This window comes from Loxodonta africana, chromosome 10, assembly GCF_030014295.1.
Source record: "Loxodonta africana isolate mLoxAfr1 chromosome 10, mLoxAfr1.hap2, whole genome shotgun sequence".
Classification (NCBI taxonomy): domain Eukaryota; kingdom Metazoa; phylum Chordata; class Mammalia; order Proboscidea; family Elephantidae; genus Loxodonta; species Loxodonta africana.
The window spans coordinates 38,121,523-38,149,393 of NC_087351.1; the positions used below are offsets into that span (position 1 = coordinate 38,121,523).

General features: G+C 38.4%; 1 protein-coding gene across 1 annotated transcript in view; it reads left to right on the forward strand.

The window, feature by feature from the left end:
- LOC100660090 (heterogeneous nuclear ribonucleoprotein A1) overlaps window positions 1–25,292 on the forward strand; it is a 98,808-nt gene extending 73,516 nt beyond the window's left edge. Inside the window, 3 exon segments of the mRNA XM_023546062.2 lie at window positions 22,725–22,791; window positions 24,115–24,258; window positions 24,261–25,292. Of these exon segments, the coding sequence (XP_023401830.2) occupies window positions 22,725–22,791; window positions 24,115–24,258; window positions 24,261–25,054 (1,005 nt within the window). The 3' untranslated portion in view covers window positions 25,055–25,292.
- Window positions 25,293–27,871: the final 2,579 nt, after the last annotated feature.

The window sequence follows — 27,871 nt, forward strand, 5'->3', positions numbered from 1 at the left end:
TTTTAGTTAGCAAACAAACCTTCACAGTATATTAAACTAACTTTGGCTTATACCAGGATGATTTAGTGTGATAAAATATATAATCTACCAAGTTGACACATTAGAGGAAAAAAAATTCATAAGATCATCTAAATAGCCACAGGAAAAAAACATTTAAAGAACGTGAACACACCTTCCTATACAGAGATAAGTTATAAAACATGAAACGAAGAGAGAACATTCTTAATCTGTTAAAGGGTATCTAAAATCCTATAGTAAACATGGTTCTTAATGGAGAAATTTCAAAGAAATTCTGTTACTATCAGAAACAAGACAAAAATGCACCTTCTGATCGCTTATATCCAATATTATAAAAGAGGCCTTAGGCAGTGAAGTGAGACAAAGAAAAGAAGAATAAAAGAAAAAAAAAAAAAACCTAGAAAGAAACTTTTCTTATTCATGAATTATATCCTTGCTTATGATTGCCTGCATAGCAAATCCAGAATAATCTACAGACAGATTGATAGAATTAATGCATTTAAGTGAGTTTAAACCAAGGTAATCGAATAAAACAAATTGTGATCTCAATGTATCAATACACAACAACAAAACAGAAAATTTCTTCACCTTCTTCAGGAATTTACTCAAGAATCTCCTTGTCAAAAAATAAAGTCTCCTTCACAGCTGGGGCTACTCTGGCTACCTTATTTAAAATTACAACCCAGTACCACAACCACTATCACTGCTAATCCCACTCCCTGCTTTACTTTTTCCATAGCAATTTTCACTATTTTACTTATTTTATTTATTGTCAATCTCCCTCAATTAGAAAGTAAGATCTACGAGGAAAGAAATTTTTTCCTTTGTCTTGTTTCTCACTTTTTTTTAACCTCTTTTTTTTATTTTTTCAATCCCCTAGCACCTAGAACAACACTTGACAAGTAGAAGGGACTCAGTAATAATTTGTTGAATAAATGTGCAAAAGTTTTAAATACACTACTTATAATGCTGACAAAATATAAAGTCTCAGGGAATCTGTCTAAGAAAAGATGCAAGAACTTTCTCAGAAGAATTTATACAATTTCAAAAAGAGACATATAAATGTTGAGATATGTCAAGTTTATAGATATCTCAATATTGAAAGATGTTGATTATCTACAAATGAATCTTATAGATTCAGTGCAATTTTAACTAAATCCCAACAGCATTTACAAGAATTTTTTCAATCTAATTTGAACATGTCTATGGAAAGACAAAGATCCATGAATAGCCAGTCTCCTTCTGAGAAAAAGTAAAAAAAGAATCTAAATATTAAGATTTATAGTAAATAATATTTTGCTACAAGCATAGAAAAATCAAGGAGCCCTGATGGCACAACAGTCAAATGCTAGGCTGCTAACTGAAAGGCTGGAAGTCCAAACCCACCCTGTGGTTCTGTAGCAGAAAAAAGATCTGGCAATCTGCCCCTGTAAAGATTACAGCTTAGGCAAAGAATATGAGGAGGCACTTCGCCAAAGAAGGCATTCAGGTGGCTAAAAGATACATGAGGAAATGCTCATGACCATTAGCCATTAGGGAAATGCATATTAAAACTACAGTGAGATACCATCTTACCCTAACAAGGCTGGCATTAACCCAAAGAACAGAAAATAATAAATGTTGGAGAGGTTGTGGAGAGACTGGAACACTTATACACTCCTGGTAGGAATGTAAAATGGTACAACCACTTTGGAAATTGATTTGGCATTCCCTTAAAAAGCTAGAAACAGAACTACCATACAATCCAGCAATCCCACTCCTTGGAATATATCCTAGAGAAATAAGAGCCTTTACACGACAGCAACCCTATAGGACAGAGTAGAACTGCCACATAGAATTCCCAAGGGGCGCCTGATGGATTCGAACTGCTGACCTTTTGGTTAGCAGCCGTAGCACTCAACCACTATGCCACCAGGGTTTCCCCTGGAAGGCATTACACTGAGTGAAGTTAGTCAGCTGCAACAGGACAAATATGGCCACATAAACCAGAGAGTCCATCAGCCTGAGACTGGAAGAACTAGATGGCCCCCGGCTACCACCGACGACTGACCTGACAGTGAACACAATAGAGAATCCCTGATGGAGCAGGAGAACAGTGGGACGCAGACCTCAAATTGTCATAAAAAGACCAGACTTAATGGTGTGACTAAGACTAGAGGGCCCCCGGAGGTCATTGTCCCTGGACCCTCTGTTAGCCCAAGACTGGAACCATTCCCAAAGCCAACTCTTCAGACAGGGATTGGCCTGGGCTATAAGACAGAAAATGATACTGGTGAGGAGTGAGCTTCTTGGCTCAAGTAGACACTTGAGACTATGTGGGCAGCTCCTGTCTGGGGGTAAAATGAGAAGTCAGAGGGGGACAGGAGCTCGTTGAATGGACACCGGGAATACAGGGTGGAGAGGAGGAGTGTGCTGTCTCCTTAGGGGAAGAGCAGCTAGGAGTACATAGCAAGGTGTGCATAAGTTTTTGTATGAGAGACTGACTTGATATGTAAACTTTCACTTAAGCACACACATACACACACACAAAGATTATAGCCTGAGAAACCCTGTGGGAAAGTTCTACTCTGTCACTATGACTCCTATAGGGTTTCTCTGAGTCATAATTGACTAGATGGCACACAACAACAAAAACAAAAAAGTTAACTAATAAAGTAGTATAGAGAGTTTGAAAATAGCTCATCATATACATGGATACGTAAAATATAACAGATGTGATGTTGGAGATCACTGCAGAAAAGAGGGACTATTTGATAAGTGGTGCTGGGACATCATTTTTCCAAAATGAAAAACAAAATTAAATTGGATTTTTGCGCTCACATTATATATGAAAATTAATTCCTCAAGAATTATAGACATCGGTGTGAATGGCACATTTTAAATGGTGTGGAATAATACACAAGAACATATTTTGGACCTTTATATATGTAGAATTTCTTAAACAAGACACAAAAAGCTCTGATCATAAAAACATTAATAACTGAACTATAAAATCAATAACTTCTGTTTATCAAAAGACAACATAAATAAAGTGGATGTTCAACCCACAAATTAAGAGAATAAATTTAGTAACCTGAATATATGAAGAACTATGAAACATTATGACAATGCAACAGGGGGAAAAAAGAACAAAAGAATTAAAACCCATATGTTAGTAAAACAAATATTAATGGCAAATAATCAAATAAAAACATGCTAGAATAAGGAAAACATAAATTAAAATGAAAAACAGGTAATATTATATTCATTAAAATGACAAAAATGAATACGTCAAATAATACCAAGTGTTGGTAAGGATATGGAGCAGTGAACACACTCATACACTATGGTTACTGTGTAAGTTGGTTTAATTTTGAAAAACAGTACTAACTTGTAAATTTGGCCATATGCATACTCTACCCATTGCTGTCAAGTTGATTCCAACTCATAGTGACCCTATAGGACAAAGCAGAACTGTACCATAGGGTTTCCAAGGAGCAACTGGTGGATTTCAACTGCCAACCTTGGGGTTAGCATCCATAGCTCTTAACCAGTGTGCCACCATGCGCATATGCTAGTTCCCAGAAATTCCACTCCTAGACGTGTGGTTCAGAAATCACTTGACATGTACCACTTGACATGTGCAAAATTCTTCACAGAAGCAACCCAAAATTCCTTGGACAAGAGACAATAAATAAACTGTGGTTTATTTAGCTAAGGAAATAGTATAAAGCAATTAAAGAAGAAATGCAGATACAAACAATAATATGGATAAATCTTAGTAACATAGTGATGAGTGAAAAAGCAAGCTCCAGTGGACTACATACAATATAATCCATTATAAAATTTTGACCAAAGCAAACATAATTAAACAATATAGCAACCTCTTACCCAATAGCTTGGGAAAGCCCTTTAAAGTGAAAAGTAAGGGAAGGATGAGCACAAATTTTAGGCTAACAGTTAATTAGAATATGGGAGAAGGGGATGGAATAGAATCTAGAACATAGATTGAGGAAGGAGCACACAGATGACTCAATGGTATTAGTGCTGCTCAGATCTTAAGTTGGTTGATGAATTAGTGTATGTACCTCTTGATACTATGTTAAATTATTGTCAATGTATATAAAAAAACCAAACCAAAACCCAGTGCTGCCGAGTTGATTCTGACTCATAATACTATATAATAAAAAACTTAAAAAATAAATAAAATCCAGTAAAATATATATATAGAGAGAGAGAGCCCTGGTGGTGCAGCTTTTAAGAGTATAGCTGCTAACCAAAACGTTGGAGGTTTGAATTCACCAGCCATTCCTTGAACACCTCTTGGGGCAGTTCTACTCTGTCCTAGAGCATTACCATGAGTCGGAATTGACTCAACAGCAACTAGTTTGGTACATAAACATGTGTAGTATTTTTCCTAGTATTACCAGTGTTTGGAAAATTAAATAAATTTCTTTATTAACATTTTCTAGAAGACACCACTGTTCAAGTTTTGAGAAAGCCACTTCACTTTAGAAAATATAAACTATGTAATAAGATAAAAGCTGATATTATTCCTTTACTAAAAAGCCTTTATTAAAGGAATTATAAATAATTTATTGACTATAAAAAATCCTGAAGTAGATGATTTTATCATCAATTTTTCACCTTATGAGTTATGAAACATCCTAGGTAAGACTACTGTCATGGATTGAATTGTATCCCCCCAAAAATATGTGTCAACTTGGTTAGGCCATGATTCCCAGTATTGAGTGGTTGGCCTCCATTTTGTGATTGTAATTTTATGTTGAGAGGATTAGGGTAGGATTCTAACACCACCCTTGATCAGGTCACCTTCCTGATCCAAGGTAAAGGGAGTTTCCCTGGGACCTGTACCCCCTTTTAACTCTCAAGAGATAAAAGGAAAGGGAAGCAAGCAGACAGCAAGGTACCTCATGTTGTTGTTGTTGTCGTTAGGTGCCGTCGAGTCGGTTCTGACTCATAGAGACCCTATGCACAACGGAACGAAACACTGCCCGGTCCTTAGCCACCCTCACAATCGTTGTTATGCTTGAGCTCATTGTTGCAGACACTGTGTCAATCCACCTCGTTGAGTGTCTTCCTCTTTTCCACTGACCCTGTACTCTGCCAAGGAGGACGTCCTTCTACAGGGGCTGATCCCTCTTGACAACATGTCCAAAGTATGTAAGATGCAGTCTTGCCATCCTTGCCTCTAAGGAGCTTTCTGGCCGCACTTCTTCCAAGACAGACTTGTTCGTTCTTTTGGCACTCCATGGTATATTCAATAATCTTCACAAACATCACAATTCAAAGGCGTCAAATCTTCTTCGGTCTTCCTTGTTCGTTGTTCAGCTTTCACATTCATATGATGCGATTGAAAATACCATGGCTTGGGTCAGGCACACCTTAGTCTTCAGGGTGACATCTTTGCTCTACAACACTTTGAAGAAGTCCTTTGCAGCAGATTTGCCCAATGCAATGTGTCTTTTGATTTCTTGACTGCTGCTTCCATGGCTGTTGATTGTGGATCCAAGTAAAATGAAATCCTTGACAACTTCAATCTTTTCTCCATTTATCATGATGTTGCTCATTGGTCTAGTTGTGAGGATTTTTGTTTTCTTTATGTTGAGGTGCAATCCATACTGAAGGCTGTGGTCTTTGATCTTCATTAGTAAGTGCTTCAAGTCCTCTTCACTTTCAGCAAGCAAGGTTGTGTCATCTGCATAACTCAGGCTGTTAATGAGTCTTCCTCCAATCCTGATGCCCTGTTCTTCTTCATGTAGTCCAGCTTCTTGTATTATTTGTTCAGCATACAGATTAAATAGGTATGGTGAAAGAATACAACCCTGACACATACCTTTCCTGACTTTAAACCAATCAGCATCCCCTTGATCTATGTAAAGGTTCCTCATGAGCACAATTAAGTGTTCTGGAATTCCCATTCTTTGCAGTGTTATCCATAGTTTGTTATGATCCACACAGTTGAATGCCTTTGCATGGTCAATAAAACACAGGTAAACATCCTTCTTGTATTCTCTGCTTTCATCCAGGATCCATCTGACATCAACAATGATACCCCTGGTTCCACGTCCTCTTCTGAATTCAGCCTTAATTTCTGGCAGTTGCCTGTCGATATACTGCTGCAGCCATTTTTGAATGATCTTCAGCAAAATTTTGCTTGCGTGTGATATTAATGATATTGTTCTATAATTTCCACACTCGGTACCTCATACCACCACGAAAGAACCACCAGGAGCAGAGAGCATCCTTTAGACCAGGAGTTCCTGTGCAGAGAAGCTCCTAGTCCAGGGGAAGACTGACAAGAAAGACCTTCATCCAGAGCCAACAGGAAGAGAACCTTCCTCTGGAGCTGACGCCCTGAATTTGGACTTCTAGCCTACTAAAAAAAAAAAGCCTACTAGGCTGTGAGAAAATAGATTTCTCTTTGTTAAAGCCATCCACTTGTGGTATTTCTGTTATAGCAGCACTAGATGACTAAGACAACTACTGACTTTAAGATAGTGATACATGTATTTTGATAGAAAAATGAAATAGCACAGGAAGTCAAAATTAAAAAGTAATTTGGGGATTTTTTTTTTTTAAGCAACATCTCGCCCTTTAGAAAGTGTGAGAGCATTCCATGAAATATTTCTATTATTACTAGTTGCTGGTTTGTGAGAAGACCCCATTTTAATACAAATTTCATAAAATTTTGGAAAACGCAAAGTTACTTGGAAGTATTTTTGAGTACAATACACAAAATTTTCTTTGATGACAAGCTTTTCATAGGATACAAGTTATCTCAGAAGAGGTATATAGTAAAAACAATAGAAAAACAGAATCAAATAAGGCTTAAGCAAGAAAAATATTCTAATTCAAAATGTAATAAAAGAAAGTATTTACATGTTCTACAGTTTTTTTGGTGTTTTTAAATTTTCAGTGTGCTTTAAAGCACATCATCTTATCTGTTGAGGGGTGGTTGGAAAAAAAACACAAGATTCTTCCCAGATACATTTTAGATGAAGTAATATAAGGGCAGTCTGTCTTTGAGGGAAATGGACATACTAAAACCCAACTATTTAAATGTTCAGAGACTTACTCTTTTTTGCAGGAAGAAAGAAGAATGAATGGTAATTGTATTTTTATTGCCAAGAAAAGTGTAAGACAGAGAAAGCACAAGAGAAGATTGATTTGGGAGAGAAAGGACAAGATGAACTATTGCGGGATGGGAAATTGAAAGCTACTCCCTCCCAATGTCTTGGTTGAAGGAAGGCCAGAAAGAACAGCTTCACAACAGGTATCACCAACCCTTCCTAACCCTGGCTCTATGGGCTTCTGTAAAAATGGCTATGTGTCAAACAGTCAAGAAACAGAATCATTATTTTTAGAAATTTTGAGACATTTTCCATTTTCTAGCTGACTATCATAATTTATTTCCCACAGGGTTGTTCATCATCCATAAAAATTGTGTAGGCAACAGACAACTCCTGAGGGAGCAGGAGACCAATGGGATACAGACCCCAAATTCTCAATAAAAGACCACACCTAACACACCTAATGGTATGATTGCGACTAGAGGAATCCCAGAGACAATGCTCCCCAGAACTTCTGATGGCACAGGACAGGAACCATCCCCGAAGACAAATCATCAGGCATGAAAAGGACTGGTCAGTGGGGGGGAGAGAGATACTGATGAAGAGTGAGCTAATTAAATCAGGTGGACACGGGAGAGTGTGTTGGCAACTCTTGACTGGAGGGGGGATGGGAAGATAGAGAGCGAGGGAAGATGGTAAAATTGGCACGAAACGAGAGACTGTAGGGGCTGACTCAATAGGGGGAGAGCAAGTGGGAGAAGGGAGTAAGATGTATGTAAACCTACATGTGACAGACTGATTGGAATGGTAAATGTTCACTTGAAGCTTAATAAAAATTAAAAAAAAAAAAATTGTGTAGGATTTGTGAAGCAATCTGGAGTTTCTACCCTCTGGGATATTTTAGTGTAGAACCAGAAGAAACCCACAGTGATTTTATTTATTTATTTTTTCATTCAACCCGAGAAGAGAAAAAAAAAAACCTTTCTGTTGACAAACTGTATTGAAAGCTCTTAGAACAGTGTCACAATTGCAAAAGGGAAATACTTTATTTCATAACTCCTGAAAGTTTAAAACTCTGGAGGTCATTGGATAGTTTAGGTGCTATGCAATTCATCTGTGGTGCTTAAGAAAAGACTGCCAGACACAGCAGGAGAATGGGAAAAAGAGGGTGGCAGTTGCCTGGAAGAATACAGGTGAGAGTAGATTTTGTTGTTGCTGCATCTTGCTGAGTACTTCATCAGAAATACTCCCTTAGAATTCTGCCTGCATAAAGGCTCAAACAGCCATGGATTGGAGATTAGAAATCAACTGCCATTGCTGCTGAGGCTTGAGTTTGGATATTTACACTTGGGAGAAGTCCTTCAGTCTTTGTGTGAAAGGTTGAGCCTGAGAAAGTAGGTTATCACAGGTTTTTCTCCACTTCTCTTAAACTATAGAACCATAAATAATTTGCATCTGAAAAATGAGGCCACATCTACACATTATCAGAATGTAGTCATTTTTAACTAAATTGCTCTTTTTTAACACAATTGACAAAATACTTTTTATCTGATGAAAATTGTATAAAAACAAATTAAAAGAAAAACTAAACAATGGCAATAGAGCCCTCCGAATATTTCCTTATTTTTTCCATGCTATTTTTTTTTTTTTTTTCCCTCAGAACTAAGACTTTGGGTTAAATAATATTGATGCAGGCAGATTCTTGCAATTTCTCAATGTGTATGTAGATTCAAGTATAAAGATATTTCTTTACCAAAGATGGTGGTACGTTGTATTTAGTAGACCCTCACTCCATGTATTCCCACAGAACGTTAGTGCAAGAGAAAGAGAATAGAACAGTCAACCCTGGGTTTGAACCTCTCTGCCTCTGTCTCTTATTAGCTGGGATATCTTGGATAACTTACTTCTCTGAGCCTCAGTTTTCTTATTTGTTACATAGGATAGTAATTAATATAGACAGGATATTTAACACTGTACTTGGCATATGTTTTACACTAAAACTTGGTATATACAATGTTTCTTAAATTTTGCTTAAAATCAGCCATATTATATTTCCTATAAAAAAGATGTACAATACTTTCTTAAAATTATAAATATTCTTCCAGGAGTTAAATGGGTTAAAAAGAGAGTAGGGTAAAGACAAGACTAAGATGTGTATTGCTGTTGAGGGGGTATATAGCTAGGGTATATAGCTAAAGGTCATAATCTGGTTAGTTCAGTATCAACTGCACAGCCATAACAGCTAAAATTATTATACACTTAGTCTTTTAAACACTTGACTTAAATTTAATTCAAAAACCCTCAAAATAACCCTAGGAGATAAGCACCATTAGTAACTTCCTTTTGCAGATGAGGAAACGAAGGCTCCAAAAGGTAAGTGACAGAGCTGGGATTCCAACCCAGGCAAGCTGGCACCAGTCTCTTAACCATGCTCCTGAATTGCCTTTTCATATGTTTTCCCAGCACATGTTGGATACAAATGGATGTTACATAGGTTGAACAATCACACTTTTCTAGTTAGAGTGAGGATTACGGTTAGATCTAAAATAAAGTCTTTTCCTTATATTGTGTTATGCTATGACACAGTCTATCGTAAGCCAGCTACATTAAAGTACTTTTCATGTTATAAAAAATGCCACTTTTTAATAAGTTTGGAGAATATATCACATTCCTGCCTGCATATGAAACCAGGAAATTGCCTAGAAAACTAAATATGAGGGATGAAACAGTGACCTAAATCCTTAATCATGGGAACAGATGTTTTGGAGGGTAGTAAAAATATAACTGCTTCATTAAGTCTTCATGAGATGTATAAAATTCCCAGGAGGCCCTGAAAAAAGATGGCTCCACGTTTGAATTAAAAGTCTATGAAGAAAGTTTTTTATCCCTGAAGAAAACACCAGTAGATCCATCTACAGACTTTGAGGTTTTGAACAGAGATCATGTAGGTCATGAGTATAAATAAGTGGCATGGATTGAAATGTGCCCCCCGCAAAACACCTGTGGTAATCCTAACCCGTATAAGTGTGCATCAAATCCTACTTGGAAATAGGAATTTCTTTGTTATGTCAACAAGACCATACCAGTGTAGGATGTGTCCTAAACCTAAATCACTTCTGAATTGCAGCATTATTCTCAATAGCCAAAAGGTAGAAACAACCTAAATATTCATCAATGGGTAATAAATGGATAAACAACATGTGATACATATATGCAGTGGAATACTATGCAGCCAGAAAGAATAATGATGAGTTCTCAAAACTCTCCTAACATGGATAGTCCTGATACATGCTACAACATGGATAGACATTGAAAGCATTATATGCTGAATGAAATAAGTCGATCATAAAAGGACAAATACTATATGACCTCGCTTATATAAAATGATAAGAATAGGCAAATATATGGAGGCCAAAGTTTCTTGGTAGTTACCAGGGACAGGAGGTATGGGGGGAGAAAAGGAGACATTGTTTGGGATGCAATGAGTTTCTGTTTGTGGTGATGGGAAACTTGACACAGATTAAAAGGTAAGGGTTGCACAACCTATAAGTGTAATTGATATTTCTAAACTGTACATCTGAAAAAGTGTTGAATTGACGAACATTGCATAATACACATTTAAAAAAAAAAAAAAAAAAGCAGCTGCTGATGCTGCTCATGTACAACCAAACACTTCACAGCATTTGTTTTCTTGGTTTGGAGGTAGGGTCATGTTCACATGAGATACCTCAGTCGATTGGCCTAATACTGTTTTTTCAGTGTTTCTGTTGCACCTCCTAGTTCATTTCTTAGTGCTGAGGCCTTAAAAGGTTGCAAGCTGCCATCCTAGCTACAACAATAGGTCTCCATTCGCCTGGAGCAGCAAAGGAAGAAGAGTCAGGAATCAGCAGAGGAAATGTTGCCACTATGAACATCCACCTTCTGTGCCATGAGACCAGAAGGACTAGATGGTACCCAACTACTATTACTGAATGTTGTGTTCTTAGATTCTGTAGAAGAATCCTGATCAAAGCAGGGGGGAATGGAACAGAATTAAAAATTCTCAGTGGAACTCAAAGAATTTCTGGAGCCATTGAAGCTGGGCGAACAACCAAAACTATTTCCTCGAGGTAATCTCTAAGCCTTAAACCTCAAACTAAAACTTTCCCTGGAAGTCTACTTTGGGCCAGACAACACTCTAGCTTAATTAGTAAAGCATGTCTGTCTTGAGCATTGTGCTTCTTCAAAGATTTATCTGTGTGGGATCAAATTAACAACAGCAACTCAAAAGTTTAGATGAAGTTTAGGGGGCAGGAAGTTTATGTTAATGGAAACGAAATAAGTTGATAAAGGATTGTGAGAATGATTACATATGTTGAAGAATGTGAATAGTGTCACTGAATTGTACCTGTGGAATTTCTTGAAATAGTGTATCCTTTACTGTGTATATTTTCACCAATAATAATAATAAATATATATATATATTTTTTAAAAGAGCAAATTATAGACAGAAACAAACACAGATTGGAAGAGATAGACGCCAGGTGAAGATAGCCAAGGAACTGAGGAACACTGGGGTTGCAGAAGCCGGTGCCCTGGATCCCAAATTCTAGCTTCCTAAATTATGAGAAAATAAATGTATTTATTAAAGCTGCCTATGTGTGGTATAAAAAATTTTTTTTCATGCATGGTATTTCTGTTACAGTAGTACTAGATAACTGAGAAAATATTGCATTGAGCAAAGCTGATGCAAAGGACCTCTTCAAAGTGTTATAAAGCAAAGATATCATTTTGAGGACTAAGGTGGGACTGACCCAAGTTATGGTATTTTTAATCATTTCATATGCACGCAAAATCTGGACAATATATAACGAAGAGTGAAGAACTGATCCTTTTGAATTATGGTGTTGGTGAAGAATATTGACTATACCATGGACTGTCAGAGAAATGAACAAATATGTCTTGGAAGAAGTACACCCAGAATGCTCCTTAGAAGTAAGGATGGCGAGACTGCCTCACATACTTTGGTCGTGTTATCAGGAGGCATCAGTCCCTGGAGAAGGACATCATGCTTGGTAAAGTAGAAAAAAAAAAAAAAAAGTAGAGGGTCACTGAACTAGAGGAAGACCTTCAAGTAGATGGATTGACACAGTGGCTGTAACAAGGGGCTTAAGCATAACGATTGTGAGGATGGTGCAGGACTGGGCAGTGTTTCGTTCTATTGTACACAGGGTCACTATGAGTCAGAACTGACTGGACAACACCTAACAACAGCAACAACATGTTTGGTATTCCTGTTATAGCAACTCTAGATAACAGAGGAAATTGATTCCCCCCTAAATACCAATTGGTAGTGAATGAATAGGAGGTTGTGCTGAGAAGTAAGCTTGAGCTGTATTTGACTCACTGGGAAGGAATGCAATGCTCCCTTAGCGACCCATGTCTTATGTGGAAAATTAGGGAACAACAGCACAGATGCCCTATTTCTGCCATCCCTAGTATATTCAACTTCTTTTCTTAAATACTTCTGCTCCTCTCTATCCCAGCCACCCTCTCCTAACAAATAGAAACACACACACACAGAGAACTTACCACCACCAGAAGAAAAGTCTTCAAATAAATCCCTGAGCTGGATTTCAGAGCCTAACTTCTGTGCTTCACTTATTTTCTGGCATGGGCTCAGCTAATGTTTAATAGCCACCCTTATCAATCTGTAAGAAGTGGTAGTGATACTGAGCCAAGAAGAAAGGAAAACTATTTTTTTCCTTGTATTTAAAAGCTTGCAATCAACTCATTGACTTTGAAGTCCTTTGGGGATGAATAACACCTCCCTGAGCTTAAGTGAAAAACATGCTAAATTTGCATGAATGGTATCAGGTAATACTGGTAAAAGAGGTGGTGGGGAGAGCATGAATAAAAGAGTAGGGGGAAAGGTGGGGAGGAAAAAGATTTGAAGAAGACTTGGGACAGTGAGACAGAATACTCAGAGCGGGACACCCATAGGATAAAATCCAGGAAGATGTGTGGAAAAGTAATATGCTGGGACAGAGTTAGTGCCTAGCACTGTTTTTTCACAAGGACTGCTCTATCCTGTATGTAGAGTCCTGGTGGTTCAGTGGTTAAGAGCTCTGCTGCTATCCAAAAGGTCAGCAGTTCAAATCCATCAGCCACTCCTTAGAAACCCTTTGGGACAGTTCTACTCTGTCCCATAGGATCACTATGAGTTGAATCAACCTGTAGGCAATGTTTTCTTTCTTTCTTTTTAAATCCTGTATGTAACTGTGTACAGTGTATATAGTCTATACTCAAAGTTCAATGGGACACTCCCATCCCCAACATGCCATTAGAGAGAGCCCACTTTTTGAGAGAACCTAGATCAGTTTTTCCTCATTTTTTTTTTTTTTGAGAACATCAATTTTTGCAAGGCAAGCCATTTGTTTCTCTTATCTCTTCTGGCTTTTTAAGAAAGAGGAAAATTACTTAACAGCCCCCTTCAGCGTGAACTCCCCAAAGGGAGTGTAAAATCGCTTTTATTAAAGCCAACTTTTGAGTGGGCATCTCAAGAGGCGTGCGATAAAATTTCTGAATGGTCTTTAAGTCACCATTCTTAAATGAAAAACAACACTCTGATAGTATTTTCTACGGTTTAGTGGCATCATTAAAAATTGGGGAGATTTGTTTTAGCAAATGCCCATGGGTTGAGAGAGAAGTCTTAAAACATCCGTGGTTTCAGTATCTAATGATGCAAAACCAAAGTTAAATAATTAATGCTACATTAGTATGACTACGTTCTTGCTCTTAAAACAGAGCTATTCGATGGCCTGGAGAGAACAGCAACTATGTTTTAGAAACCCAGGTAGTACCTTTTTTGTATGTCCTATTTTTCATTTCAAACTTTTTTCCTTTTTTTTAATTCACAGTTGGGTTATAGTATGATGCTAAGATTTCAACAGAAGCTACAAGTCTTCGAATAGGCTAATTTGGTTCATAGTAAGTGGAAATGAAACAAAACAAAAACACCTTGACATAAACCAATAGGACATTGTGACCTTTGACAAATCAGCCTAGTAATAGCATGATGATAATCCTAAAAAGCAGGGGCCAGTTATTAGCTGTAGTTAGTCCTGTTAGTCTTGTTTATTCTAAGCTCTGTTTATAGGATACGAAAAACAGGGAGGATTGGACAATTATCAACCTGATTTGATCAGTGTAGGCAGTCAAAACCAGATCATTCAGCAGGGAGATACAGCCCTGACTAACTATGCTGATCAAGAGAGTAACTGCCAGATAGCCCCTTTACTTTATGCTGAGTATATACTGCCTTGGGGACTGGCTTAGATTCAAAGGCTCTAACTGTTTGAAGTCCCCCAAAAGTCTGTTAATTGGAGCTCTTTGGATGCTTTGGACTGTTAATATTGCATAGCCTGGGTTGGTTGGCTAATCAGTTCTCAGACATCATAAATTCAGTCACCTTAAAATAATGAGGGGAAAAAAACTCTCATAATAATAACAATAAAAAAAACATAATAGCCTTATTTTGCTGAAAAAAAGAAAGTAAAAGAAGCTTGCATTCGGGATAGTCAGCTAGTCTTTCATTTGGTAAAACAGCCAGGAAATAGGTGAATTTCTTAGCCCAGAACAGTCTTTGAAGTCTGAGTCCTATAAGAACAGGATTGCATGATAATTCCCTTACTCAGCATCAAGGTTTCTTAATGTCAACAATTAACAGAAGATTAAGCAATAGTTTGGGTGCTATATTCTAAGTTTATTCCTGAAAAACTAGCCTGGTAAGTTTTTCAGGGACATATCAGTTATTTATTTTTTTTCTCTCTCTCTAAAAAACTGTCTCCTTTACAAAATAAAGAGAGGCTAAAGTGAACTGCAGTGCTGGCTGGGCCTCAACACAGTTAAAAGGATAGAGGGTTTTCATGGCTTATGAAACTAACAGAATCCAATCCAGGGGGGTTGTCTTAGTCATCTAGTCTTGCTATAACAGAAATACTACAAGTGGATGGCTTTAACAAAGAGAAGTTTATTCTCTCACAGCCCAGTAGGCTATAAGCCCGAATTCAAGGCACCAGCTCCAGGAGAAGGCTTTCTCTCTCTGTTGGCTCTGGGGGAAAGTCCTTGTCATCAGCCTTCCCTTGGTCTGGGAGCATCTCAGGGCAGGAACCTCAGGCCCAAAGGACACACTTTGCTCCGGGGGCTGCTTTCTTGGTGGTATGAGGTCCCTCTGTCTCTCTGCTCACTTTTCTCTTTTATATCTCAAAGAGATTGGCTTAGGACACTATCTAATCTTGTATATCTCATCAATATAACTGCCACTAATCCATCTCATTTCATTATAGTGATAGAATTTACAACACGTAGGGAAATCACATAAAATGGTGGACAACCAAACAATACTGAGACTCTTGGCCCAGCTAAACTGACAGATATTTTTTGGGGACACAATTCAATTCATGACAGAGGTGAAGGACTACATGCCTTAGTTTATTATCAAGAATGGTCCTTTCTAGTCCAAAACACAAATCCAAGTCAAGATTGATTAGAATCTTCTGTTATAAATAAGAGATGGCTATGTCAAATCACGCATACGTACAATCTTTTGTGCCTATTTTTTATGTCTCGCTTCCCTCACCCTGAGTTATATTAGCCCATAAAAATAAATAAATATAATAGTTCTTTGAATAAACTCTAGAAATCTTCATGCCCACAAGATTCGTGGGACAGAGAGGAATGGGTAATTTTGACCTAATCCTTCCTCGGTGATTGCCAATGGAGATAGTAACCCTGAGGAAAAACGAACCAATTCATTCTTTATTCCAACTGTAAAGGTTTAGTCAGAACTGAATCAGCTGCTATAAAACAGCAAAGTCAACCAACCAGGAGTGTTTATTAATTTGCAGTCCAGCAGCTCATATTCTAGAAAGCATGTGATCAAATCAGCTTTATGAAGAATCTGAAAAAATTTAGAGTTCTTTCTAGAGTTCCTCAGGGTTGAAGGGAATTGGAAAAAGAATCAAGAAGAAAATAGAAGGAATTTTGACAGAGAGAAAAAAAGAGAGACAGAAAAAGAGAGAGAGGAGAAAACTTTAACAAAGATTACTTCCCAGAAGTGAATTACAAGGAGTTTATGGCCAAATACAAGGTTAGAAGGCAAAATCCCCAATACTTCCTTCACTTCTGACGTACCCTGCATGTTCAAGGGGTTCTAAAAACCACCTCCTACCAATTTGATAATTCTCTAGAAAGACTCACAGAACTCACTGAAAGCTGTTATACTACTCATGGTTATGGATTATTACAGGGAAAGGATACATGTTAAGATCAGCTACAGGAAGAGACACGTAAGACATACAGTCCAGGAAAGCTCCAAACCTAACACTTCCATTGTCCTCTCTCCAAGGAGTCAGGACATATTATTTTCCTTGTACTGATATGTGGCAATATATACAATGTATTGCCAATTAGGAAAGCTCACCTGAGCCTTGGTGTTCAGAATTTTACTTGGAATGACTGATTGATTACTCAAATGCTTGATTTCATCTCTAATTCATCTGATACACTTTACCCAAAACCCTCATTCCAAACACCAAAGGTCTGTCATTCTGGCACAGCCAGTCTCCAGTTTAAGACATTTGGGAGTAGCCAACCCTACCCTAAGGTTCTTTGTTGTCTGCTCCCACCCTAAATACACTCTTATCAGGTATGACATAGATTACAACCCAGAAGTTGAAGACAAAGGCTAAACTTCCCTTTGGGCAAGGCCAACTTCTTTCCTAAACATGAATAAATTAACCAGTCATTTCACCAAACGTTTATTGAATATCCATCAAAACCCAGTATTATTTTAAGCACAGAAGAATGAAAAAAAAAAGAATAACTTATTATACTATGTACTGCTTAATAGCTGACTTCATTTGTTTAACACAACAATTCAGTGAAATTATTATTATTATCATCTATTATTATCATCACCATTTCATAGATGAGAAAGTTGCTGCTCAGAATTAATTAAGCAACTTGAATAAAGCTGCTGCACTAGTTGAATGTAGCCTAACTTCAAGGAGCACTCACAAAGAATTACATCTAGTGAAAATATACCACCAGGAAACCTGCCACTATGCATGAGTAGTGTGAACTTAACAGCAATGAGATTTCAGAGGCAGAAGACATCAAGAGATATTTATGGAAAAGGTGATACTTGAGGACAACCTTGAAGAATAGCTAGGAATTGGATAAGCAGATAAGCAGAAAGGAACATTTCTGTTAAGGGAAATAGTGTAAGCAGAGGTGCTAACTGGTTCAGAATTGATAACGTTGGAGGAGAATGTGCAGAAGTAATCTGGGAGCAGACTGTAAAAGGAATAATGGGTTACAGAGTTTATGCTTCATCCTCTAGGTGATGGGTAGGCATTAAATGGCCTGAGTAGGGAATAGGCATGACAAAAATAGAGTTTGGAGGACAGTTGATTTGGCAACAGTCTGGAGGATGTATTAGGCAGGGAAGAGATGAGAGGCAAAGACAGCTGTTAGGGCACTACTGGGGTATGTTTCTCTAAAATACTGGAGATTGCCCTATAAGCTTCCTCAACAGAGGCTGCAGTGAGTAGGGGGCAGATAATTCAAGACGGGCAATAGAAGAGGAATTATACAACTAGGAGTCTATTTCGTGAGAATATTCTATTTATTAGATAAGAGTTCATATAAGAAACACTGGATTTATAAGGGCTCTAAGAATTCTTAAGTATTATGAAAGAAAGCAGCTCTCATTATTAAAGAGTATAGAAGAACTGATGGATAAAAGGAAAGAATAAAAAACTGAAAACACACGTAACAGCATAGTGGTGACTGAGAAAAGTGTGACAAGAGCTTAAAAGTACAAAGCTCACAGAAGAGGTGAAATCATTTAGCCAGAAGAAGAAGACTAATAGAAGAAAATAAAAGAAGCAAGACACAGGGACCACAGGGAATATACCCTGACAGACAGAGCTATTGGGTCATGGGGTAGGCTCCTAAGGGAAGCTGTGGAAATTTCATCAGTCAGGACTTTTAAGGTGAGTTTTTTTTTTTTTTTTTTTTAACAAAGCAATAAAACCTCTGCTGTGGGAGCAGTTTTGCATCTGCATGAAATGATAGCATGGTCAACTGGATCATTTCCCCTTCTAATATATACGACTCCACACTAAGTTAAATCAAAAATCAAAATGACACTTGCCTCAGTGACAGCATTTTTTACACCTTCCAGCAGGCAGAGTGATCTCAGACACACATACACCTTTTGGCAATCAATATGGTTGTTGTTTAAATTCTTAACACCCTCACAGAGTCCCAAGCGCTGAGCCTACCAACCTTTCACTCTCGACAGTTAACCTTGCCTCCTCTTTCACAGAGATAATAAAGACCCTCTCTCTCACTCTCATGCACACACACACATTCTTTTATTCCCTCTTTGTGGTGGACACTATTGGTTAATTACCCAATTACCAGCCTCCCCCTTTTCCTTATATAACCCGGCTTTTTGTCAGTGTTGGGTAGTCTTGTGCTTGGAGGGAGCGAAGGGACACATTCTGCAGCCTCAGTGAGTATATGCCACGATCACTCGAATTCTTTCCAGTGATAGGTTTAATAACGAATATGGCTCACAATTTTGGCCAAAGACACAATTAGAAGTCTGTTAGGAAGCATATGGAAATTTTTCCTCATTCACCCAAAAGATACAACATATTACTTACATTATGTACTCACATTAAGCTATTCGTATTACGGTCATCAAAATCTACCTGAAAAATACGTTGACCACTTTTCAGTTCTTGTACAAGTTGACATCTCCTCGGCTCGCACTCTCTTGCTTACTCCCTCTTTGAATATTACTTGTTATTCATTATCTTTCTTTCCTGGTTCTGTACCTCACAGTCTTTCATGACTTCCTCCCCCCTTTTTACCTCTTCATGTCATTGTTTACTAGATTCCATGCTTTCTTTTCATTCCCTTATTTTCACTTCAGTACTCTTCTAAGGCGAGTGCCTACATTCCCCTGGGTTTAACAGTGATTACATTATCATCAGTTCTTTCATGAGCTCTGGATCTATATTTCCTGCTATTTACTAGACATCTCCATGTGGATTTCATGGAAGTCACACAGTCAAACCATTTAAAACAAGTGTAACAAATTCCCATTGAAACTGGATCTTATTATTGAAATCTCTGTGTAAGACAACTTCACAACATTCACAAGTTGGAAACCCTGTATTAACTTTAGGCTTTTCCCTGTCTTTCAACTCACCACTTCTAATCAGTCATCAAATTCCATGAATTCTAGTACCAAATGTCTACTGAAGCTCTGTATTTTCTACTCGGGCTGCTGCTACTTTAGCTGGAAGCTTTATCCTGAATATTAAAAACTGTGCCCTAAAAATAATAGATGCAGGTTATTCCAGGTACTGATGATGTTGCTGAGACACAGCACCATGGGAAACCTAAAAGAATCATATGTTGTTGTTGTTGTTAGTTGCCATCGAGTCACTTCCAACTCACAGCGACCCTGTGCACAACAGAATGAAACACTGCCCGGTCCTGAGCCATCCTTACAATCATTGTTATGCTTGAGCTCTTTGTTGCAGCCACTGTGTCAATCCACCTCTTTGAAGGTCTTCCTCTTTTCCGCTGACCCTGTACTCTGCCAAGCAAGATGTCCTTCTCCAGGGACTGATCCCTCCTGACTACATGTTCAAAGTATGTAAGACGCAGTCTCGCCATCCTTGCTTCTAAGGAGCATTCTGGCTACACTTCTTCCAAGACAGATTTGTTCATTCTTTTGGCAGTCCATGGTATATTCAACATTCTTTGCCAACGCCACAATTTGAAGGTGTCAACTCTTCTTCGGTCTTCCTTTTTCATTGTCTTATAGCCCAGACATTATCAGAGTCACGATCATTTCATTCATGGTAAAACCTTGAGTGACTACCTTTTACATCAAGAGCCAGAAGTCTTCAGAGTGATCAAGGAGGATCTTTTATTTGATAGCTATTACTTCACACAGCACTCTGAAATAAACATAATCACAATTTTCACTATTTCATTCCAGAATTAATCAAGATCAGAAAGCATATGTTAATCAGCAGCTGTTTTTTTTTTTTTTCGTGACTAAAGCAACAAAGCACTTTTATTCATACAACATCCTCCCTTCCTGCTGGTGTATCTTTTCTAAATTACAGTCCACAAAATAATCTGCAAATATATAAAAATATCTTTTCTTGTGTAAGCAGAAGAAGAAGTCATTGGTCACATCTTCCTCTTATATGTCAGACACACATACCAAGAAAGAAATAATTTTCAATTCTAAATATTGGCTGTGTCATCTAACAAATAAATTCACAGGCCTGGAAGGGTAGACTGCTTTATAGAGAATGTTCAGGAGACATTTAAGTCAAATTTTGCTCAATGAGGAGAAAAACATTCTATGCAGAGTGAATAAAAAGGGCATAGGCCCTGAGGTCTGTTCAAATAACAACGAGGAGGTTGATGTGGCTAAATAGTATACAATAGAGAAAAGGGTAGAAAAATGTTTGGCGAGGAAGACAAGGCTGGCTCCTGTAGGGTCTTTTGGCAAAAGAAAGGAGATGGCATTTTCATTTTAAGCATGAGGGTGGTGTGGTGCAATCTGTATTTTAAAAGGATCACTCTAGTGACTTTTTAGAGAATAGACTGTTAGAAAGCAGCAGAGAGACAAGTAGGAAGTAATAACATAGAAGGCAGATTATAATAGCTCAGATTAAGGTCAAGCCAACAGAGGGAGTAGGAAGGGATTGGATTTAGGAAATACTTTTTTTAAGTTTTTTTTTTTTTAAGTTAGAGATACATTTAATAAACTGTGCAGTTTGGGGAAGGAGATATATAAAGGATATTTCCTAGATTTTAAAACCATAATTCAAATTTTACTTGAATTTCTCCCAAAAATCTCAATTTCAAAGTCTGAACTCCAGTTCATTATCTTCTTTCCCAAACCAGCTACTCCTCCTGCATTATCACTCTCAGGAATTGGCTTCTTTATGGATTCATTTACTCATGCTGGAAACCAGAGGTTATCCTTGACACATCTATTATCCCTGACATGTCTTTTGCCATTACCCCCTAAGTTTAATCACTTATCAAGCTTTGTCAATCCAGCTTCTAAAATATCTTGAACCTGTCCACTTATTACTGTTATTAGAGTGCCCTTATCCAAACCATAATTATCTCTGGAAAATTACAAAAACCAATTTACCTATATCTGCATATATTCCTCATAAAGCACCGAGAATGATCTCATTAAAAATAAAACTAAGGCCAAATATCTTCAAAAACTCTTTGATGGCATCCATTTGTTCTTGAGATGAAGTTCAAAATCTTAACCACCAACAAAGTTCTGCAAAACCTAAACCCTACTCACTTTTCTAACACTACCTCTTACCGTTCTCCTTCCCCGCCTCAATTTTCCAGTCACAGGGACCTTACTTCAGTGGTTCGAAAGCCCCATAATCCTTCCTGCCTTGGGGCATTTATACATACAGTTCTATCTGCCTGCACGCTATACCCTTAACACTTCACTATTCACATCCTTCCTTCCCCTGAACACTTCTTTTGTCACACTATTAACAGTGACAATTTATAATCTTTATGAATATCTGTTGAATGACTGTGTCTCCCAGTAGACTATAAATCACCTGAGGGGAAAAAAAAGTATCCCTTTTTTTAATTCAGTTATTCCCTCCTTTCCCTCTCTGAAACTTTTCCTATCAATTATATATGAATACTCTATTTTAAATAAAATAAAAGTCTTTGACTATTTTTAATAAGGGAATAATCTGATCTACTTTGTGATTAGGAAAAAAAACTCTTCAATTGCTTTATGGAGAATAAACACGTAAGCGAGAGAAAGTGTGGCAATGAGAAAGTTAGAAATAAGTAAGGAGGAAGCAAAGAAGGAATTTATAATGAATACGAGTGGACATAAGTACATACAGAAGGAGTAAAAGGGGGACATAGGTGGTAGTGAGAAGAGATGGTTGTACAAGATTTCTTCATGATGACCTCATTTTTCCCATTCAATTTGGTCATGAAGGTAAGTAGAGAAATGAGGCAGTAGTTCAAAGTGGATGTGATATCAAGGGAATTTATAAAGATGTAAGATGTTAGATCATGTATTCTTTTTTTTAAGGAATAATCTATAAGGAGGGAAAGGTTGATGATGTAGGAGTCTAGGAGTATAACTTAAAAGCAAAATCCTTAAGTAGGTGAGACAGGATAGGACCCAGGGCACAAGGAGAGAAAATAGTCTTCATCAGTGTGGGTGGGGTAAATTACCCTGTAACTGAAGGGAAGGAGAAAGTGATTGAAAACCCAAGATATGTTTGGTGATAGGGAAACAGAAGCATTTGCATCTAAGGACTTCTAATTTCTCAGTTAAATATAATGTGAAGTCATCAGGTGAGAAGGTAAACGGTATGGGAGCTTTGAGGAGAGAAGAAAATATATAAAATAGTTATTTCCAAAAGTAGGAAAGTAAACCTACTAGAGAAATATAGTGGGAATTTCAGGCAGTGTTGAAACTGTCTGAGGACAGTGGACATGAATTTAGAGTGAAACCTATGAACAATTTTTTCCCCCCAGCGAAATTCCCTGCTTAGGAACAAGAGTAGAGAAGAAGATAAGTGCATTCAAGGTGGTAGGATAGAAGGTTAGTACAATGGGAAGAGAGGATGACAGAGTTGAGAGCCTCTATGAGGAAGTCTTTATAATGATGATAGTAGAAAGGAAATAAAAGCAAAATGATGCTGGCAGGGACAATGGGTTAGAAGTCTGGATGAGATCAAAGAATTGTTATATAATGAAGGAACTTGAGAACGTGAGCTGGAAGTCTCAGGTGGTAGTGTCAGATTTGGATGTTTAATATTGAAATTTAGAGACAATTCAATTTCTCTTGATGACAAGATTCCAGGCATGACATGGAAGAGGGTGGCTGTATTGGAGGGGACGAAGATAAATTGGAAATGTGGAGAGGACAGGATGTTGGATAGGTCATCCACTTGAATGTTAGAATATGAGACCAATGGCAAGAGTTGGAGGCATGAGAATGATGGTGAGCCATGGTCAAAGTTTCAAGGTAATGAGGAAAAGTCCCAAGTCTGATACAACAAAGGAAAAGAAGGGAAGAGAGTATACCCAGACAGCATAAAGAAGCAGGGTTGTTTTATCTTGTTTTGCCTTTTTACTAGAGAGTAGGGAAGAAATAGTCTGGAATTAAAGAACAACATGCAAACAGAACAGACATAGACCTTGCCTTCATGGAGCTTACAGTCTAGTGAGGAAAAAAGATATTAGCCAAGTAATTAAGTGTGTGTATATATATATATATGTGTGTATATATATATATATATATATATATATATATACACACACATATATATATGTTGTTATGCTCTGTCTAGTCATTTCCAACTCACAGCAACCCTGTAGGACAGAGTAGAACTGTCCCATGGGGTTTCCAATTATATGTATAATTATAAACTCTGACAAGTACTATGAATAAGCAGTACAGGCCACTGTGAGAGCAAAAATACAGTGACCCAGCTGCCATGTGAAGGGATGGTTGGCATTCTTAAGGATATGATATTTGAGCAGAGAACTGAAGAGTGAGTGGCAGTTAATGTTAATGAGGCAACCATAGTTGTCGGGAAAAGTGACAACACAGAAATGGAATTTTTTATCGTAAGTGTGACAGGACAATCAAAGGTCAGGAGAACTAAGGTAAATTTTCAGAGTGTTGGAAATGACAGGCATGATGGACCAAGGATTCTAGCCCAGCTGAGGAGAAAGTGAACAACAGAGAGCTGACATATCAAGAGAAAATTAGCCTGAGGACTAGGAATGTTGCTGAATTTAAAGAAAAGACATATAAAAAGTAAGCAACCGAGCTTTCTGCTTGTGGACGCCGCCGAGGAAACATCGTTAAGTAACCTCTTCTCACTACCGTCATGTCTAAGTCAGAGTACCCTATAAGAGCCCGAACAGCTGCGGAAACTCTTCTTCGGAGGTGTGAGCTTTGAAACAACGGATGAGAGCTTGAGGAACCATTTTGAGCAATGGGGGACGCTCACGGACTGTGTGGTAATGAGAGAACCAAACACTAAGTCCTCCAGAGGCTTTGGTTTGTTACTTACTCTACTGTGGAGGAGGTGGATGCAGCCATGAATGCAAAGTCACACAAAGTAGATGGAAGAGTTGTGGAACCAAAGAGGGCTGTCTCACGAGAAGACGCTCAAAGATCAGGTGCCTACTTAACTGTGAAAAAGATCTTTGTTGGTGGCATTAAAGAAGACACTGAAGAACATCACCTAAGAGATTATTTTGAGCAGTATGGGAAAATTGAAGTGATTGAAATCATGATTGACCGAGGCAGTGGCAAGAAGAAGGGCTTTGCTTTTGTTAGTTTTGATGACCACGACTCCGTAGATAAGATTGTCATTCAGAAATACCATACTGTGAATGGACACAACTGTGAAGTAAGGAAAGCCCTGTCAAAGCAAGAGATGGCCAGTGCTTCATCCAGCCAAAGAGGTCGAAGTGGTTCTGGAAACTTTGGTGGTGGCCATGGAGGTGGTTTTGGTGGAAATGACAACTTTGGTCGTGGAGGAAACTTCAGTGGGCGTGGTGGCTTTGGTGGCAGCCGTGGCGGTGGTGGATATGGAGGCAGTGGGGACAGTTATAACAGATTTGGTAATGATGGAAGCAATTTTGAAGGTGGCGGAAGCTACAATGATTTGGGCAGTTACAACAATCAGTCTTCAAATTTTGGACCCATGAAGGAAGGAAACTTTGGAGGCAGAAGCTCTGGCCCTTATGGTGGTGGAGGTCAATACTTTGCCAAACCATGAAACCAAGGTGGCTATGGCGGTTCAGGCAGCAGCAGTAGCTATGGCAGAGGCAGAAGGCTTTCATGACTGCCAGGAAACAAAGCTTAGCAGGAGAGGAGAGCCAGAGAAGTGACAGGGAAGCTACAGGTTACAACAGATTTGTGAACTCAGCCAAGCACAGTGGTGGCAGGGCCCAGCTGCTACAAAGAAGACATGTTTTAGACAATACTCATGTGTATGGGCAAAACACTCGAGGAAAGTATTTGTGACTAATTGTATAACAGGTTATTTTAGTTTCTGTTCTGTGGAAAGTGTAAAGCGTTCCAACAAAGTGTTTTAATGTAGCTTTTTTTTTTCACCCATACTGTTGATTGCTAAATGTGGAAGTCTGATCATGACACTGAATAAATGTGTCTTTTTTTAAGTGTGCTGTGTTAAAAAAAAAAAAAAGTAAGCAACCGAGATAGCCATTGGAGTGGAGGTTGTAGTCAGAGACTGGGAGTGTATCTTTCAGAAGTGTGAAGGGAAAGGTTTTCATAGGGTCAAAAATGTGGTCTTGAAGACAACTCATCAGACATGAAAGGGACTGGACAGTGGGTAGGAGAGAGATGCTGATGAAGAGTGAGCTATTTGTATCAGGTGGACACTTGAGACTGTGTTGGAATCTCCTGTCTGCAGGGGGGATGAGAGGATAGAGAGAGTTGGAAGCTGGCAAAATTCACACGAAAGGAGAGACTGGAAGGGCTGACTCATTAGGGGGAGAGCAAGCGGGAGCACGGAGTAAGGTGTATATAAACTTATATGTGACAGTTTGACTTGATTTGTAAACGTTCACTTGAAGCTCAATAAAAGTTAATAAAAAAAAATGTGGTCTTGAAGTGGAATGTGCAAAAGAAGTTGGATGGCAGTCTACTAATTGTTTGGTTAAACTGTTAGACATAAAAATAATATCATAATCCAGATGCCAAAGTCCTTCATACATTTAGATGAGTTAGTGGTTGCAGAGAAAAGGAGGGATTGATATAAGTGTTTTTATGAGGGTGAAGGAATATATTCTGAATGAATCGTGTAAATTGCTTCAGCTCTGAGTCTCAGCTTCACTGCATGTAAAATGGAAATAATAACCCCTATCTTGAAAAGCTAGCTATAATATGAAACATCTAGTAGGGTACCCAGCATATAGTAGGAGATTAAAGACAGTTATACCAATTACTATATTAGTATTTATTATTAGTAATACTTGCTAAATACATTACTGATTACTTAAAGATGATGTCTATTTTACTCAGCAGCCAAACAGGGTAGTAATGGTACTTGTGTTTGTATATAAAGAAAGGGAGCAACATTAGCTACATTTTGTATATGGGAGAAAGTGACATACGGGTGTTAACTTCAAATTCCAGCCCTGTCACTAACTCTCTGGCGTTTGGCAAACAGTGGGACTTCTTTAAGCCTGAGAATTCAATGTGATACTAAACCACATGGAAGAATGTCTAGAATGTAGATACCTAATAAATTTTAAAGACATGTTTAAAGTTATGGAAGCAGCCCTGATACTGAGATAGGGGTGGGATGGGGCTCCTGGTTCTTTCTGCGACAGCACCCCTCTAAAAGGTACAGTCCTAGCAGGCTCATCAATCAGCAAGTGTTACCATTTCCAGCCAAGGGCACTAAAGCACAAAAAGGCTTTGCACAAAGTCACAGAACAACTGAACAGCAAAGACCAGACCAGAGACCCATGGTCTTTGACTTCTACTATACTGCTTTATCCACTGGACCACACTGTCACTGTTATATGTGCTTAATCTTTGGATACGATATCTCCTACCTCCTTATTTGAATGGTTTAGATGGATGTTCCTGGGTTCAGAGGTCTAGCAAACACCACACGTTATGACACTCTTTCCTGGAAAACCCACTATGTTATGAGATGAGTGCACGGGTGGCCAGACTTTGACATGAAGGCAAATAAATAACACTCCAGAGAGGTTACTGATGCATCAAGCCCCCATATTTTCCTCATCTCTGACTTTGCCAACTCTTGGGGCCCCATAGTTGCTGCTAGTCAGGTAGTCATGGCTACAAGCCCTTGCCCTTACCTGGACTGCTAGAAGCCTGAGCTGGGTGGGCAGCTGTAATTCTCAAGCCTTGTGAGGTAGCACTCTCCTTCTCGATTTGGAAGCCCACTTAAGGCTGAGAGTAGTGGTGCTCCAAAGACAGTATGGGCTCCTCCTGTCTGTAATATCCTTAGCTATTATCACAATGAGTATAGCACTTTAGGGGGTAACCCACAGATACAGTCGAGCTTGACTCTAAAATGTACAGTAATGAACGGCAGAAGCTGTAGTGCTCTAAATCAAAGATTCCTAGAGCTGGTGAGGGAATGGGAAGGATAGTGCCTCCTCTCTGTAAGTAGATCCTTTGCCAGGCAGCCTGCCTGCTACCTCAAAAGTAAAATCCTATTATACCTGTGAAACCCCACAGCGAGGGGCAGAATTAGACAACCATCATGAAGCAACTTGGGCAAATTCCTGGGATGCTGGGCCACCAGGCAGAGATTTCGAGGGCAATAATTATCGCATCTGCTGAATCTCTTGAAAAGCACTGAAAAGTGCAGGTTGTGGCATAAGCCCTAGACAGACACCATCGCTCTCTTGGACAATCCCCAAGGGCCCAGTCAGAACAACAAAGCCATGCTCTTTGACAAAGTGTCTGCCTTTCTTAGTCTAGCTAAAGAAATACATAGACTGGAAAACAAAAACAATTTTCAGGAGACCCAAGCAGAAAACTTTAGACAACTGCTTGTGGTTCCTACTAAGTTTACAAGACAATCCCTATGCAGTAATGAACACAGAGATTTGGAGCCTGTAGAAAGTAGAGAAAGTAAAATCCATTATAGTCACGC